Consider the following 18,828-nt stretch of genomic DNA (forward strand, 5'->3'; position numbering starts at 1 on the left):
CTTTAGGATTAAATGCCTTCTATTCATGGCCTTCCAGGGACAAACATATTCATCCCTAGTCAATTTCCTCACGTAGACAGTTTTGCCAAGAGTAAGTGAAGAATATGCAAAGAGATGGTGCAATTTTCAGTTCTCAGGTGAATGTTTGCAGCTACCTAATGTGAACATCCTTGGGTCTTGTGTTAGAAACTCTGACAAAATCTGCTACATTTCTTTAACCCTGTTTCTTTTTAGATAAATGTATTGTTCTTAGCCTCCAGAAACAAAACAAATTAATTCCAGAGGTTTATCACATAAACAACGTTTTTTTTCTGAATGTGAAGTGAAAGAATCGGGTTCAAAGAGTCTCCTATTTTAATACATCTCCAATACAGAGAGCAGTTTTAAATTTAGTTGTGTTACCTGCTAGAGAGTTATTTCCGCCTTTTCGTACTACCATGAACACCTCTTTACACGCCCAACAATGGCCAGGAATAATTTTGTCTGTCTATTACAGCGGAACAGAATTCACTCTGATCATGGAAAATAATATTAAATCACACGTTAACTTTCTACTGTATTTTGCTAAATTTCCATTGTTCCTAGATCAGTAGGCAGGACTATTTATTTGGAAACAGAAGGGCAATCTAAGAATGAGTAAGGTTTTTTAGAATGAGCTCATAGCAAAGCCTGTAGAGGACTAAGCCAAAGCAAACGATGTTGGTGGGGAAATGGCTAGTGTTGACCGCAGAGGTAAGAAAAAACCTTGATCTTTAACAAGCATGATATTGTGTTTATGTCATTTATTTCATATTGTCCAAGATATATCTTCAGTTGCCTGAGAACTAATTGAAGGCCGACATACAGCCGTGCTCTTTGCCATTTGTACATATTGCTTTAATTCACACTGAAAAAGCTCCTTTCTCTTTCCATTTCTACAAGTTCCCCAAGGCTGTGCAAAATGACATAAAGGTGATGCCCAGGAACAGGAATATAATAGCAGTCATTTTTTCTTACTCTCATTTATTTATTTATAAGACTTTGTATGACCCTTAAATATGTCCCTTTGCAGCCAGTTGATGGATTGTGTTTAAGAATCAGTTCAAACCGGGAAATCCAAATGAATGGAAAGTTCAAACAAACTTCTTGGAACCAAATCGAACATGTTGGGTCTTGAAGAATACATGGTGGTGAGTGGGCACAAAACCTGTTGAGTTTTCAGGTTTATCATACAGACGTCTTGGAAACAATATCAACGTTATTAAGTCTTAGAGAGGACATGGTGGTGATTAGGGCCTGGTCCATGAAAAGGGAGAGGACTCATCGGGTTCACGCTCTGATGCGCAGAAGGCATTTTAAAGAGATGCGTTGTAAGGTCTTTCCTGAACTTGAGGTTGGCAATTTGATATATTACCATCCAGTATAGTTTATTCCAAAGACAGTGGCCAAAGATTATGAGGAGACGTCCTAGCTATGGGTTTAATTCAACTATGTTTACCACTGCAGAGGCGGGCAACCACACAAGCTAATCATGCAGCACTGAGGAATGGTTAGAGCTGAAGCCTTCATCTTCAGTCTTTGATTTTAGAATTAAAGAAATACGCTTTTCATGGCACAAAACAAATTAATTTTATGCGAAGCGTTTCAGAGCAGTAATAGTTCTACTGAGGACTCTTTTAGATATTTCAGTGAAATATTTTAATAGACAAAAGATGGGAGGGTTGACCAATAGAAAGGTCAAATAAGCAAAAATAGTTTGTCAAATTTTGTCAAGATAGTTAATGACAATGATGACTATTGTAAAAAGGTATTTGTCTTGCTTGAACATTAATTTGATTATACTTTGTCCTTTAGTGGGTGATTCTGCCAGCTTATCTGTACGAAAAATTCTCACACCAACATTTGTGCTCTTACGTCTTTAGCCGGTGCCTGTTATCCTAAAAAATGTCCTAACCTCTTTACCAAATTTTAAATGTTTGTGTTGTAAAATGAAATGAAACACCTAAATAAAAAATTAGATATAACAATTGAAACGTTGTATCGTAAAAAGGTTCAGTTCTGATGTGGGGTTTGTGGATAATTGTGATTACTGTGTGTGTTAAAATCAAGGTAAAGGGTTCACAATATAGAAAGATGGCTATATTATCAGGAAGCAGGCCCCTGCTGTTCCCATGTTCACATTTAGATTCCAAAATGTAATAGAAAGTGAAATGAACAAATGCTCTTTTATACTCTATTTTACATATGTTGTGATTGCACATGTAGTTTATAAATATATTATTACCTCTAAAATAGCAACGTATAAATCTCCTATGGTTAGTTCAATTAATCCTACATGAAGTTGGTCTATAAAAGAACTTCTGATTGTTGTCAAAACACTTAAAACTGGTGTAAATCTTTACAAATTACAAAACGTTAGGCATATCCCAGCATATCCAGAAACCTACACATGTACACTACTGGCTACAGCGCATGGCTTCACTGAGCTACTATACTATTGAACAGCATGTGATTTCAATGAGTTGTTCTTCGATCTGCAGAAGAAGTCTTCCTTTCCTCACAGGAGTATGTGCTTTAAGTCATCATTATTTTTCTGAAGAGCTGAAAAAAGTGGTAAAGAAAAAGTAATGAGTACTACCATTTCTGTGTTCATGTGTTGGAGACAATATCGTTGGTAGTGACAGTACCACAATAATGCATTGTAAAATGACTTAAGAGTGAGATGGGTGTCAGTTAAATGCTACTGCTAAAGGAGCCATAATATTCCACACAAAGCATTGAGGAAAGAAGCACACAGGGTTCTGCAAGAAGTAAAATCAATACCGAACAATGTATTCAATGGAGGAAGTGAAATTCCACTAATACTGGTTTTATGAATCGGGATTTGATATTTTCAAACGTAAGTTTCAAGATTTGTGCACAATTTTCTCTGACTGAGGCTTGAAGGAGCCATTTCACCAAACATTTTATGAAAATGTCAGAAATCAATTCGGCTTGGAACTACTTCTACTATTTGAGATGATTTATAGCTGTTGGGGCATTTACAAACATCCCCAAGACTACTCTTGGAAATCTAGGAAAATCCTACATTTTCACTGAGTTTTCTTTCATTAAACACATTTTTGATGTGTATACAAGATTGTGGGACTGCACTCGTGCGTTTTGTGGAAAATAATTAACTGTGGTCAGTTGTAGGCTAATGGTGATATGAAGTGGAAGATGCTTACAATTTTGTGTTGTATCCCTCATTGGTTTGTGCTTTGCCTTCCTTGCTTTGTATATCTGTACCATGTGTAGCTAATTGTTTAAGATAATTCTGATTAAAGGCAACATTTTCTACCAATCAATCCATTAATCAGTCAAAACTTTTATTTAGGATAAATATCCATATAAGTATATACATTAAATCAAAATATAACAAATTGCAAAAATTAAGGGGAAAAATATACAATGGCAAAATAAAATTGAGAGTCAGATCATTTTGAGAAAGCTTCACACTAGACCATATAGCTTCAGCTGATGGCGCCTAGAACGCCTGAACCTAGCGTGCAGCCGTAGGCATTATTGTAATTGTATTTATATGTCAAGTTCTAGTGGTCTAGTGGCTATGGAGTAATCATTTGCAGAGCCTGGTACCCTGGTAGACCTGCCAGAGTTTATATAAATAATTTGGTGTATTCTATTTTCCATTATATAGAGACCAGAGGAGGGCACCTAACTTCAGACTGTAGCACTGAGGGTGATGTGGGAAAGACTATCAATACATGATTCCCAGATGCACTGAACATTTAATTCGAAATATGTTGCTGCCATTTTACTTTTCAAGTGTTGTTTCACCCATCCCCATTGTCAGAGTTTAACAGATTCAAAATGACACCTATTTATTTTAGCAATACAGTGCAGTAAACATCACAGATTTGTATTAGGAAATAAAACTCTAATGCACCTCAACTATATAGAGAGGTGAACTCATCAAGTACGTTATGGTAGGTCTCTCCACATTGTCAACTGCAAAAGGAGTCCGGTATTAATAAAAGCAGGCTGTTCCATCCCTTTGACTCCTACCGTAAGGACAGCACTGGAGTTGAATATGGAATATTTAGAAGTCACCCAAGAAAGGTGTTTTTTGCAGGAATTAAATAAGAAACAATATGCTGACTTAAAATTTGGCCATGTAAAGAGAACTGGTGATTTACTTAGTCCTATAGATTTTTCTGGCATTTTTAATAAGCACACCACTAAAACATATTAAAAACCACTCGCTACTGTGGCTGGATGGAGGACAGAAAATCTGCTTTTAGCCAGAGGACTTGTCCAGCCCAGGTGTCTGTGATAAGATACTCAACAAGCCTTAATATTGAACCTGCACAAGTACTTCTCCAACGCTCAGTCTGAATTTTCTTTTCATCCCATGCAGTCAGCCTACAACTAGTATTTTACATGTTCCTACACTGATTACTAGACTTTTCAAATTACAATCAGCATCAAAACACGCAAGGGAATTTCCTAAATTGTTACTTGTCCTCATCATAGTGGCATTGTCAGGAGAGTAAGTGAATCTCAAGCCCCACAATGAATGGTAAGTCTGCTTTGATGCAGAGCAATACTCATACCCATCGTTTATTAATACAGTAAAGAGCATTGGTTGGGAACACAGCCTTGGGGACCTCTTTCATTAATGGAAACAATCTTTGTTTTTTCTCCAAAGCTGACATAAGCCCGACTGTCAGATTATAGATGATGACTATTAATCTTTGATCAACGGCCTTCTTCACGTAGTTTTCTTTTCACCTTTTTAATCAATCCTCTACATCAAAAGCCCATATAAGAGCTAAGAAGCCAACAAAATTGCTTCCACCAAGGGTGTAATATTTCTACTGAAAAACAGGTGAAAGTTATGTGTTATGTGTCCTGTTTTACTTCTAAACACAGATTTTACAGTGGTTGAAAAATTGACTTCTCACATCTAATCATTAATTTATGCTCACGAAAACTTTGCTAAATATCTGAATGAAGGAGTTCTGTTAGGACACAATTTACAAGATCCATTTTTATTTTCCTTTTCTAAAGATCAACATGATTTCCACTCTTTCCACAATAAGCACAGCATTTGCAACCTTTTGGATCATCATGGTCTAGACAAGAGAATTGTATTTTTATAGATCTATAGATCTTTTGACAGATGATCTGGATCACAGGCCTTGAAACTATTTTGGGTAGATAGTGCCCTAAATCTATCCTTCACAGCAAAAAATGCCGATTAGAAGAGACAAGACACAGTAAGGTTGTTATTGTTGAGAGAACTACTTTCAAGCACAGGTGAATAGACTGGAAATGATGTGTCCATTGGTTTTCTGGATTAAACGTTAGCAGTAGGGGAGGGCTGTCCCTGGACCCTCCACTGCAAGAATGATACCAAGATACTTAATTTTCACTGAATGTTAAAAGGTTCTTTTTCTAGATATGAAAGCAAACAAGAGCTGCCTACATTTAAAAAAGATTTATAATGCCTTTTAGTTCTGTAGTTTCTGTTTGATCAATAGTAAACAGAAGTATGGCCTTCAGTTGGTACTGCTTTCTTATTCTTCCCATTTTTAGCCACCATTCATGCAGGGATCCATTTTGATCAGGGCCCCTCTTAAAGGTGGCAGAATCAGCTCATCTTAGTTGATGCTGGGTTCATGTAGATGTCGTCCAAATCAGCTTTTCCACACGCTTACACATTCAGATTCGGACGTTCGATTTTACCCCATGCAAAGCTTCCCATTTATCATCTGTAGGAATTTGTAAGGGAAAAACAAGTTGGATAGGGAATTGGATGTGGTTGTTCCGCATTTTGAGACGTAAACCTTTACAATTCGATAATTCCAACAAGCTCAGAATGATGCCCTATATACATTTCTGGCTGCTTACTGTCTTTCTGCGTATTCATGGAAGCAGCGACCTTGTTCTCTTCTCCACCAGCCAAGGTTTGCTCTGAGGATGCTGTCGCTTTAAACGGTCTATTCAGTTTGCTCTACAGCGTTTTCTCCTCAACAAATCCAAGCTATGGGTTTACATGTGGGCTCTGAATACACTACCCAGTAGGACCACTGTTAATCAAGCGACTAGTCACTTCTGTGAGCAATTGTGTGTGGTTGTATCTGGGGCAAAACTATTTAACATATAATCTTAGGACTTACTTTGCTTCCTTTAAGATGCAGCTCTTATCAACAAAAGGGATGGCCTCTCTCTCTGTCTTTCCCAACTCAATGTGATTCTTTTCCAGGTTTATGACGCACTGCAAAAAACATAAATAAACAGCAATTGTTATATAAAGAATGAGAAGCTTTTATATACCAGGAAAGAAGGTTACATTTACTATAGGCAAATATGACAGCTGGAGAAGAAACTGTAGCCATTTCCTCTACATTTCAAGTCTTGTTGCAGTCGTAATATCGAGAATCACATACATAAGATAAACTTGATCCCTGAGCAGTAACTCTAACTGGAGACTGATCAAGGTTGTGAAGCAGCTCACTTTATAAAGCCCACAATGCCAATAGCCCATATAGTTCTGAAATGTTCGTATCATAATTATGAGTTGTATGGTTTTTATCATACCAGGTAAATATCTGGTGCGATAAAACATACATTTCAGCAGGTCAAACATGCTGAATTTTATCGGGGAAAAATACCTGGCAAATACCGGGACATGCATATATTGCTGCAGAAAGCACCAAAACTTGCACGTTATGCCCCATTTTGAAGGCAAAAATTATTGCACCTGATAAATTCCGAACACATCACACAAAAAGTTGGGCGCATTACACTGAGAGCAGGTGTACTATCTACTTTAAATACCACTATGCAGAAAGAGCCCAATGTAATGACACATAACATGTACAGATCACCCACTATGAGGTTCTTCAAGTACCACACCCACAGTACTCGTTATTGTGTGGGACAACCATTGTGATGTTCTATGTGTGGATTATCTAAGTTATAACCCATTCTAGTGATTGGTGTGTGTACCACAACCACAGTTGTGGGGAGTGCCTCTTCTCGTGACTATTATCAAAACCTATGAAAAATATGGACAAGTAAACATTAACGGTATGGTATGGTAGCTGCATTTATGCAGCGCTTGGTATCCCTGATGAGGCGCTGCTACTGGTCTATATAGACAGCATCCATATTATTGGTCTGTCATGCCCAATTGAAAGTGGTGGTCTGTGTGTTGAACTTCCATGCCTTTGGTCAGTTTGAAAACTCTGTATTAAAGATATGTATGTGCCATATCTCCTACAAAATGGCAATGACTTGAGTATGAAGCGAGCAAGAAAACAAGTTGTTACCCATGCTACTGGTATAAGTATATCACATTCATAATAATGTTGTTTTCGTGCTGCATCCGTACTGACATCTGCTTGTGCCGAATACACAGTAATGGTCAATACCTGCTGCATTCATATTAATGGTCTCTCTCTGCTAAACCCACAGTGATAGTCTTTTTATCCCACATTCTTATCAATAGTGTGTCATACCCATGATGTTGGTCTGTGTCACGCCCATAATGGTGCTTTGTTTGTTATGCACCTATCATGGTGGTGTGTGGCGTATACCAATGTAGAGTGTGGAACACAAGTAAGTATTCCTGCGTTTGTAGCACAAATATTTGTATGACTGCATGAATTTGTAAGTTGTGCATGTAAATTTCAAATACGAACATATTTCAAATCTAAAAAAGATTATTGTAAGCTCGCTAAAAGTGAACTGTGAAAATTAAATAAAACATGTTTTTAAGAGAAAGAGTAAGCCTTAGCAAATATCTGCTCTTCAGAGTTGGTGATGGCTGTGAATACATTTGTACAACTGTTTCATGCTAGACTTCGCTCATTCGGCCGTCAAAATATATTCCCACCCCTCTCCTGCAATACTGCAGACAGACCTATAGCGGCAAAATATCATAAGCCATCACTCCCACCCCAAAGGCCTTTGCTGCCTCCCCATCAAAGCCCACATAGCCTTCAAGCTGATGGTCATCCTCCTCATGAGCTTGATCTATGATATTTAATGTGGTTGAAATGTATTGGGTACCAAACCAACAAAGTTCATTTAATCTACTCTTTCCATCATAAAAGTAAAGTAATATTAGGGGGAGCATAACACTGACCAAATTTCACAAAGTCCCATTTGATCCACATTTTGTTGTTAGACAACATTCACAATATATCACAAATTAGGCACTCCATTCCACAAATGTTCCCACTCACTTGATCACATCATAATAATATATTAGTTCTTATGCTATTTGTGTCATCTCGCAACCCGTCTTTTGTATAGTCAGTGCAATTGTGTTTTTCAAGAGAATACATTATAAATTGGGTGCGTTACAGATACCATGAAGGTATCTCAGCATCAGTACTTTAAATGGGCTGGTACTGCCCGGTACGGAGTACCGGCTCTTTTTTATTTTGAGAGGGAGCGTACCAGCACTTCTCAAGAGTGATGTAATACTTTTAATTGGAGAGTACCTGCACTTCTCAGAAACAAGCAGGTATTCTGGTACAGAGTATCTGAACTTCTCTTTTTCAATTTCAAGCACTGCTCAGCAGGGTCTCATGTGTGATTCATGGATAATGCATTCCGTTTAACCACAAGTCGCCAAGTAGCTTTTTTAACTGTGTGTATTATCATCTTTCCACCTCATCAAAATCATTATTTTTGATATTTAAAATCCCAGCTCTTTAAACATGTTATTTTTCTCCTCTTGGGGTCTAGCTTGAGAGTGCCTTTATAGGGTGTAAAAAAATCTGCACAATTTATAATTCCGATATGTGCGGCAACAAGATATATTCCGAATTAGCGCTCATGGTGTTACAGTAGTTATGTTTTAGAAATGTTTTTACGTTAAGGTGCCCCCCTCAACACCCCACTGCAGGCAGATGCTAACACTCACTGCACCTGTTGACAGGGGGATATCTGTCCCCCCTCATTTACATGCAAAATCATTGTGCGTGGTGTGCTGGGGCGAGCCCGGAAGTATCGGGGCCCACTGAATGAGGCCTCCGTGCAAGGTAGCGACTGGAAAGAAATACACATGAACACTTTGGGTATACTGGTATGGGCGAGAAAGACCACTAGCGGTCTCCGCCCTTTTATTAAATAGACTCTGGCCACACCTGGCCAGATGATGAATACAGTGCATTTCCAGGACATAGTTCCCGCAAGGGGGAGGGGCTAGCTGGCCACTAAATCCCTTCCCAACTCGGTGGTGAACTTAGCATGCAAAGTCTCTGAGCCTCTGGCTCAGTGGCAGGTTGGGTCGGAGATGATATCGGTGTTGCCGAGAAGGACCTCTCGTTTCCTCTGGTCCCTGATTACCGCCGGAGTCAGGCTCATCGTTAGGTCCTCCACGGGCTTGGTTGGGATTCTCCTCACCAGATCTAGTGGCTCCATCCCCCTTTTAGGTCTCGCCTGGCGTAGGCTGCGCACATGCGCAGTCTCGCTGGCGAGATTTAACGATTTTGGGTATTTTGTGTAAAGGGCATTAAGCCCCGCCCCTCTTTTTCATTGGCTGGCGTCACCGTTTATGCTAAACGGTGGCCAGCCATTGGAAAAGAGTTGGTAGTGACGTTTTTGTTTGGATTTTTGAGCCGTCCCATTTGGACGGGCTCGTCTTCCTTCCTTGCATCGTAAAAGCTTTCTTATCTTTATGGGGCCATGTGTTTCAAACACATGGCCCCATAAAGATAAGACATCGTTTTGCGATGCAGACCGTGCTTGTTCTCCAGGGCCACCACACGAACAGATGTGATACAGAACGATAGAGGACGGAGACGCTTAATGGGAGTTAGCGTTTGAGACCCGTCGTTTCGGAATTGGTTTTGAAAGTGTACAAAACTGGCGTATTGCGGCCATTCAGCTTACTGAAGCATGTCTCTGTTTTTCTTAACTAACATATTTTTAATTATATGTATATTGGTCGTTTCCCATTCCATCATGGCCGTCTTGTCAGGCTTAATTAGACTTCGTCTTTACGGTAGGCGGAATACGAAACTGAAGCTGTCTGGCAAGTTTGAGAGAGTGCTGCCTACTTTAGTGCATGTGCTTAGATTGTATTTGTCAGAACCTGTACGCACAGGGAATGTTCCTGATAATTGGCGCTGCAAGTTGTCCTGTATCCGGCTGACAACGAACAGGGTTACCAGGGGCTCCCTAGATGAAGATGTGAGTCTTCTGAGTCCAGGATTACTTTTTAGCAAGTGGTCTCTTTTGTGGCAAGAGTTCACCGCCGGGAGCTTCATCGGGTCGGCGAGTCTACGGGACGTTGGGGGACCAGTGCTCGTCGTTTTTTGCAAGCAGCAGTCATCGTGTAGGAGCCTCGGAGCAATACTGGGCAGCGGAGTTGCTGTACAGCTGGAGTGCAGGGATTTAGCTGTGGTGTACTTGCGGAAGTTGCGGTGCACAGAGGTAAAGGGGGGGCTTTGGTTGTGGCAATGGGCAATGGCGGGGGAGGATTTGTGAGTGTTTTTGTAGTTAAATGGGGGGGGGTGGAGGGCACCCCTCTAGCCTCTTGTTCCTGCGGCTGCCCGGTGCGCATAATTGAAGACACGTGTGGTGTCCCTGTTTGTGCTGGTAAATGCCGTACTTCATTGCCATAGTGTGTACACAGATAGAACGTGCTACTGTTCCTGCCTTCCAAAGTACTTCCCCTCAGCGCCACAAGAGAGAGTCTGTTAACACTTAAATTGGGAGTCAGTCCCAGAAATAAACCCCTCAGTCAAACCTGCTACTCAAAAGTCCAATTTCAAACTAAACAATTCCTACCATGCTTGTGTGGCCGCTGTACTTCTGTGTTTCCCTACATACCGCCTCTTTTGGTCCTGGCACTATACAACCCCTTGTGCCACAGTGCAGCCGTTATCACCACTGTCCTGCCCACTCCTGCTGCCATAAACAATGCCTACTAGGGTACCCTTTCACTTTCTTTTCTGGCAGCCGGCCGGGCTATGAGAACCTACATCAATAATATACTAGACAACATTATGTATAGAAGTGCATTAGGCACAGGGTGATGATAATTTTCGAGAATCAAACCATTTATGTGGGGCAAAAGGTGAAGTTCCGGTCATAACCCAGGTGTCTAGATTGCAAAGTCAGGTTTTTAGGCCTTAAATTCCATTTTTCCCCAATGTGCAATAATTTACCATGGAGAAGTTAAGCTGTGCTCCCATACAGAAGGGAACGGTCTCTAAAAAATCTCAACTGCATTTCTTAATATTTGTTCCATGTATTTTATTTTTATAAAGTTATCAGAACGTCTTTTGTTTAAGAACAACTCATCTAAACAATGTCCACTGTTTACAATTGTTTTACATCTCAAAATGCATTTCTTAAAACGCAATGCAGTTAAGTCTCTGCTTCTCAATTTTTATACATGGACAGTCTATTAATTATTCAAAATCAATTATTAGACATTGATGGTACTGTTAGTAATAGTCAATCCTTTTCATTCCAGGGTTCTACCATTTTTTCTGGGCCCTACAGTTCCACAAGTGTGTATATCTTCATATAACATGATTGTCATATATATATGGAATTCTCACTTGACTTTCAGAAATATAAGGTTGCCATCTATGTGACTGGAATAGCCTTTATATGCTGTTGTAGCAACAGATTAGTTATGTATGGATATTTTGATGCATTACTAAATTACTTTGTTTTGGACCTTCGCCCATTTCTGCTACCTGTTTAAATAGTAAAACGTCTCAAGTCTGTGTAGTAACTTCAGTGCAGCGTAATCGTAGGTGGAGGAATGAGGGAGAAGGGGAGTTAAAGTTAACCTAGTTGATTATATAGCTCAAAATTGGCCGAAAGTTGCAATGGTAGGACAACAACCTGGACACACAACGATGTACATTTTCAATCAGATGCTCCCACTGGAGCTAAACTTTTGATCTGTCTCCGCCTGCATGAGTTTCTGTAGTTCCTTTCAGTTGAGCTCAGAGCTGTGTGGAATGGTGTCATTTTTCCAAATTAAGCTGGGCCTTTGTAATGTGCTTTAGTACTGTCTTCCTCGAACAGATGAAGAATCTGAATGAGGAATATAGTCATAGAAAATTACCCTTTTCTGGACAGCGATTTGGGGCATCGTCACTCTAACTGTCCTCAAAAACTACCCATAGCATCCCTCCTTAAGGATTTATCTTTAATGCTCATCTGTTTAAAAACTCGAGTTTTCTAGTTTTGGGTGTACTCACTGAGAGTTGGCCTAATTAAACAAGCATTAAAAATGCAATAGGTCTCGCCTTTTATTAAGTTAAAGCCATTTGCTTTGCTATACAATACCATTAGCAAAGCAAATGGCTTTAACTTAACCAAAGGCGAGACCTGTTGCATTTTCAATGCTTGTTCGTCTTGGCTCTCTAGTCTAGTGGGACTCCCGCATGGGTATCAGTCCCTCCCACTTCTGTTTCAGGTGACGGAACAAGATCTTTTACTACGAACCAAGGCACGTTCCTTGTAACCTGTTCACTTCCTTTACGGGCTGTGACCAGGGTACAGTTAACTAGGGTGACTGTCCATACCTCTGGTTCAAAAGGTATTTGGAACTTCCACCCTGGTCGGCAGTCTTTTAGCAGCACTTGATCTCCGGGTGAGATCACTCGTGAGGGGGTCCGCCGCTTGAGGCTGGCACGCATGTTGGTCCGATTGTGTTGATCTTGGGCGTTCGTTGAGTTATATTGTGGGGTAGCTTCAAGGTTTGTCCCTTCTACTATAGTGATTCGAAGAGCCTTCTTGAGTGTCCGCATGAACTGCTATGCCGCTCCCTTCACTTGCAGACATTGGGAGTGATATGGCGGTGCCGAATTTCCAACTTTCCTAGGAGATCTTGGAATTGAGAGCCTTGAAAAGGTGGTCCGTTGTCGGTCTTTATCTCCTCTGGTAGGTCAAAGACTGCGAAGCCTTTTTCAAGCGCTGGGTCTACTTGGCAGAAGGCTGTGGAGTCAACGACTTCGGCAAGGGGGTACTTGGAGTAGCCATCGATGATAACTACTGTTGTTCTCCTGTCCGGGAAACCTCCTAGGTCAAGACTCACTCGTGACCAGTGTGCGGGGCATGGTTCTTCTGTTATGATCGGTGCAGGCACTTCTTGGGCACTGGTGACCTGGCACGATGGGCACTGTCTCACCAGGTGATCGACAGCAGTTTCGAGCACAGGAAACCAGACCTCTTTTTTCATGCGGGACTCCATTTTTGCCATTCCCTGATGTCCCCCAATGAGCCAGTTCCATCACTTGATGCTGCAAGCTCTCAGGTATCACTAGGCACTGTAAGCTCATGATGAGCCCATCCATAGTAGCGCTCAATTAACTGGCACACGCCACATTTTTGTCAGCTGTTCTTGGTCTTTGCCTTGCCATCTATTGGTATCATGTAGAAAGGAGTGCCACTAGCCACTTTGTAGAGTGTTCCATACCCCCACTAGCACTGGGTCTGTCATTGTTGCATCACAAATTTCTGTTAGACTGAGTGCCTACAAAAACCATATCGACATATGCTTCGATGTCGTAAGCGTTTTCTTCAACTTCGCAGGCTAGTGATGGTTGATGGACCCCAGGTTCTTGGACCCCTGCCGGTAGATTACTTCCATGTTATAGTGCTGTAGCGGGAGAGTTCAGCATTCAGTCCATGGTGGTGGATGGGGAGCAGAGCCACGGAAGAAAGGAATGGGAGGTTGGTGGTCAGTGACGACTCTGAACAGTCTCCCACAGAGGTACAGGTGGATATCTCCACAGCCCCATTTGATTGCCAATGCCTCTTTCAATCTGCGAATAACATGACTTGGCCAAAGTTAGGGCTTTGCTAGCAAAAGCGAATGGAGTCCATCTTCCCGACTCTGCTTCCTGGGTGAGCATGGCACCTAGTACCACTGGGCTGGCATTGACAAGTAACTTGGTCCATTTCTTTGGATGAAAGTAGGCCATGACAGTCTTACTTAGAAGTGCAGTTTTCACTGCTTCGAAGGCAGTCAACTTCCAGGGTGCATCGACCTTGGTAAGAGCCCTCAAGGGCCATCTCCTGAAAACGTCTGAATTCTGAGATGGACGTCAGGGTGGGGGCCTGTTGGATGGCTTGCAACTTTCGAGGATCGACCTGCACCCCATCTTGATTAGAAACATACCCTGAGAACTCAATGGAATTTCGGAAGAAGGAGCATTAGTCCTGATGTAAGGTGAGGCCATGCTCTGTAGGGGTCACAGTGCCCCTAGTAGATGCCGGTGGTGTTCTATTGTCGCAGAGTATATTAGGGTCTTGTCGCTTGCGTTCATGACACCCTAAGGGCCGGACAGCATCTCCCAGATGGCATTCTGGAACACCTCCGCTGCGGAGGAGATGCCGAAATTCAGCCATTTGTGCCGGCGCAGTCCCAGGTGCATTGAAAACATGGTGATGTACCTGCTCTGCTCGGAGAGAAGAATCTTGAGCCATTCAGGTCAGCGATGATGTCGTTCATTGCGAGCGTTATGTATCTTTCCCCCTTGAAGGCTTGATTAGGCAGGTGAATGCTGATGCAGAGGCGTATCTTCCCTGGCTGCTTGGGTTTTCCCGCGATCATCATGGGGAGACCCATAGTGTCGGCCCGGACACTTTTTTGGATAATGCCCTGTTTCACCATTTTGTCCAGTTCTTTCTCAACAAGTGGCCACAGATGGAACTGCACCTGTCGTTGGCGAAGCACGACCGGCTTAACAGACTTATCAATGTGTAGTTTTACCGGTGGGCCCTTTAGGCACCCTAATCCCTTGAAGAGCTCTAGGAATTGGTTCAAGAGTTCATGTACCTGGCAGGCTGTCACGGTCCGGGCGAAAGAGACTAACCCCAAATCTTCTGCCAGAGAAGCACCTCCTTCACTGTAGACAGGATAGTGGAGTAGGACCAGTATGCTGGGGCCAGCCCGGTAGTATTGAGTCCCACTGAATGAGGCCTACCTCCAAGGTAGGCGGCTGGAAAGAAATACACATGGACACTTTGCATATCCTGGCATGAGCCAGGACGACCACGAGTGGTCTCCACCCTTTTATTATATAGCCTCTGGCCACGGCTGGCCAGAGGATGAACATGGTGCATTTCTGGGGAATAGCCTCCGCAGGGGGGAGGGCCTAGCTGGCTGCTACATGTGGGAGCCCACACTTTGAACAAATAGGGCGCTCTCTAGGCAATGACAATCTGAAACATGAAACAAACCTGCTCCGAAAATATATTTTTGTTTTTCCCACTTACAAAATATTGGTCCTTGTTGGGAGTCATCACACTTGCCTGTATTGCTTATGATATTTGTTTCTCTCTTTAGCACATAAAGTTCCATTATGGAGCCACATCCACAATTGTACCACTCAGGAATACCAGGGACCTGGTTTATGTTTAATAACATTACAAATCTAAATATATAAATAAATGTTGAGCTGCTCAATATCCAGCTTATCACAAATGGGAAAGAATAAGAAAAATGCAAATCCAGAAAGATGAAAGTCATTTCTTTGTAATGATACTGAATTGAAAAAGATATTAATTCTTGCACTGGTGAAATTAGGTGTCATCATTTCAATGTAAAAGGTACAAGACCAGTGTATTATCAAATCCTTGACTCTGCCTACAACACAGAGTTCAGGCCACTGAGAAGGTCTAATCGGCGAACAAAAACCCTACATGAAAAAAACAATAGCAGAAAGTCAAGTTTCTGTGAGAATGAACCATCTCAGTTGGCATCTTAGAATGATCTACTATCACTAGCCTATGGCTGTTTTTTCACAGACTCCAGCTACTGGAGTCACCAGTAATGTCCTGTATTGTTGGTTACATTACCCTCTTTGTTGCCTGCTCTCAATGGCTGGAGTCGAAGCTGAATCTAATCTCTCTGCCCACTATTTTCGAACTTGCACTCTTCAAGTAGGAATTCCAGTCTCTTCATGATCACCCTTCATACTGAGCACAAGATATCAGCCCAGAGTTTCCTTTATTTTAAATGTTTACAGTACCTGATTTAATAAACTTTGTAGCATGGATTGAAACAGTCATTCTTAGATGAAATCTAATATCTCTTCTACTTGTCAGTTATCAGAGGAAAATATTGGTACATCTTCATTCGTTCTAAATTGAGTATTACAAATAGATGACATAAATCTGACTTGTCCTACCCAAAATAATGAATCATTGTAAGATAAAACACTTTCAAATATCTGGTGAATAAAGAACAATTTATGCAGCTCCTGGAAACCTTTTCTTCTGTATTACATGGATGTTTGTAACAACCAAAAATACAATCACTGTTACCCTATATGAAAGTTAAGAAATTACAAAAATAGTAACAATTATTGGAATTACAGAAATGTATAAGTGAGTATTGTTACCATTAGATTTCATATATGTCTTCTTTGCTTCTTCCAAATCACTGAGATAAACTTCACGGCTAGAAGACGGCTTTGTAGGCAAAGTGCTATTGCAGAGTTGCAAGTGTGATAATCTTAGTTGTTGAACAGATGACACAAGCCACCACAATTAGTTGCTCACATTTGATGGAGTCATTCTGGACTCTCCAAGATAGGTGATTACCATCAAATAAAAACATTTTTAGGTCTGGCTACAGGTATGCATGCTACTAATTTATCCTCCGTTTTTGGTCTGGCTACAGATATAATTAGTTGTCTGCTATATCTACAATCATTACATTTAAAAAATATACATAAAGGGGGGCCTAGGAAGAGTATTTCTACCTGTCCAGGTGTCTCTCTTCCGCTTCAGTTCAACCTTTACCTTTACCTTGCCTTGCCATTCTTACTTGTGTTGGTATCCTGTCATTTTTCTTGTTAACTGCTAGTTCAGCCTCGTACCTGCTTTTTCTTGTTTGTGCCGTCTGTCCTATCTGCCCCTGTTTAACTGCTGCTTTTTGCATCTTCTGCTTCTCCAAGTCCCTACTTAATGGAGACCAGCACGCCAAACGCAAGCATGTCTGCATCCTTCCATGCCTGAACTGCACCTAGCGCCAAGAACCCTGATCCAAACGCCTCTCCCAGCTACACCGCCGATGAACTCTACCTGTTCAACGCTTGACGCCGCCATTAACGCTTCTCCTGAGCCGCACCTCAGTCCACGGTGGGCCCCTTTGCCTGCTTGCATTGTTACTTCACCTGCCTCCACACATTTTCTCCCACCGCCCACACTGCACCCCTCACCAAGTCAGAACTCAAGTCCCACACACACACAGCAACACACACCCACCCCACCCAACAACACTCACTCGCATGCATGCTGCTCAACACACGCTCTCCCAACAATCACTCCACCTAGATTTGGGACTTTATTGACATCAAAACGTGGCTCAACTCCACATCGGCACCGGACCTTGCAGCAGACATCCCTACGGGATACAAAAGCCTGCACAAGGACCGACCCCAAAAACTAGGAGGAGTACTCAGCTTCATCCATGGAACACATCCACTTCAAGCATCAAACAGACAGTAAAACCACTATCAAAGACACCCTCAAATACCGGCCCCCAGGACCTCGCATCCACTTTAGCAAACTCCTCACTGACCTCACTGCTCCCCTCGCCATGGGCACCAAAGACTTCATACTTCTAGATGATCTCAACTTTCATCTCGACAACCCCATGTGCTTCAACTCCACGGACTTGCTCGAAAGTCTATAGAAAATCCGCCTCCCCAGCATTAAAGCTAGTTACCAGCCGATATCAGTCTTTTTAGCTTTGAGCACCCATCGATTCAGTTGAAGCAGCCGTGTGCTATACAAATGCTTATGATTGATTGATTGATACAAGGTCCTACCCACATTACAAAACACATCCTGGACCTCATCTTCTCCTCCAGCGACAAGGTTAAAGTCAGCCACATCACTCCACTCACGTGAACGGACTACTACATCGTCCACTTCCACATAACAGGGCCACCAACCACCTGTACAGATCTAACAGCACCCCAAGTTGCTGCTAGATGAAAGTTACAGAAACGGAATGGCTCAACGCCCTCCAACTAAACTATTAAGTCTCCCCCAATTACCCCATCAAAAGGAGAAACAACTTCAACAACTGGATCACCACCTGCGCCAATACCCTGGCACCCCTGAAAAACTCCAAATCCAAAAGATCCAACAAACAAGCTAGCTGGTACAACGCTGACCTCAGAGAATCCAAGAGAGTTTGCAAACAACTTGAAAGGAAATGAGGAACCTCCCGGGGAACCACTGCGAGAAATACATACAAGGCTGCACTTAGACACTATCACCATAAAGTAAGAAACCCAGATAAAGGCCCTGACTCTCAGAATAAAATCTAGCTCCAACAACTGCAAGGAAATTTTCTCCATCGTAAAGGAATTTGAAAACCAACAGCAGCAACTCAAACCATCACACCTACACAAGAATTCTGCAACCACCTCTCTGACTTCTTCCATGAACAAAGCCCTAGGATCTACAACAACGTTGTCCTCCATCCACCCCCTTTGACCTTTCCAGCCTGCTAACCTCATCAACCAAAGACTACCAACTGACAGCATGAAACTCCCCATCCATCGAGGACACTGCAGCAATAATGAAAACAGTCCACTCAGGGGCTCCAACAGACCCCTGCCCCCACCATATCTACAAACTGGTCTCACCTCCATCATCAACATCTTCCTCAAGACAGCCACCTTCCCAGATAGCTGGAAACATGCCGAAGTCATCGCCTTTCTCAAAAAACACTCAACTGACCCCGAAGTACTCAGCAACTGCCAACCCATCTTGCTGATCCCCTTCCCAGCCAAAGTCACTCAGGAGACCATCGACAGACAGCACCTTAACCACCTA

At 42.0% G+C, this 18,828-nt stretch overlaps 1 protein-coding gene across 1 annotated transcript in view; it reads right to left on the reverse strand.

Moving 5' to 3' along the window:
• Positions 1 to 703: 703 nt before the first annotated feature.
• Positions 704 to 18,828, reverse strand: part of NRIP3 (nuclear receptor interacting protein 3) — a 204,013-nt gene continuing 185,888 nt past the window's right edge. Inside the window, exons 6-7 of the mRNA XM_085648139.1 lie at positions 6,162 to 6,259; positions 704 to 2,580 (exon numbers count right to left, since the gene is read on the reverse strand). Coding sequence (XP_085504265.1) covers positions 2,565 to 2,580; positions 6,162 to 6,259 — 114 coding nt within the window. The 3' untranslated portion in view covers positions 704 to 2,564. The remainder of the gene's footprint in view (positions 2,581 to 6,161; positions 6,260 to 18,828) is intronic.

This window comes from Triturus cristatus, chromosome 3_2 (genome assembly GCF_964204655.1).
Source record: "Triturus cristatus chromosome 3_2, aTriCri1.1, whole genome shotgun sequence".
Taxonomy (NCBI): Eukaryota; Metazoa; Chordata; class Amphibia; order Caudata; family Salamandridae; genus Triturus; species Triturus cristatus.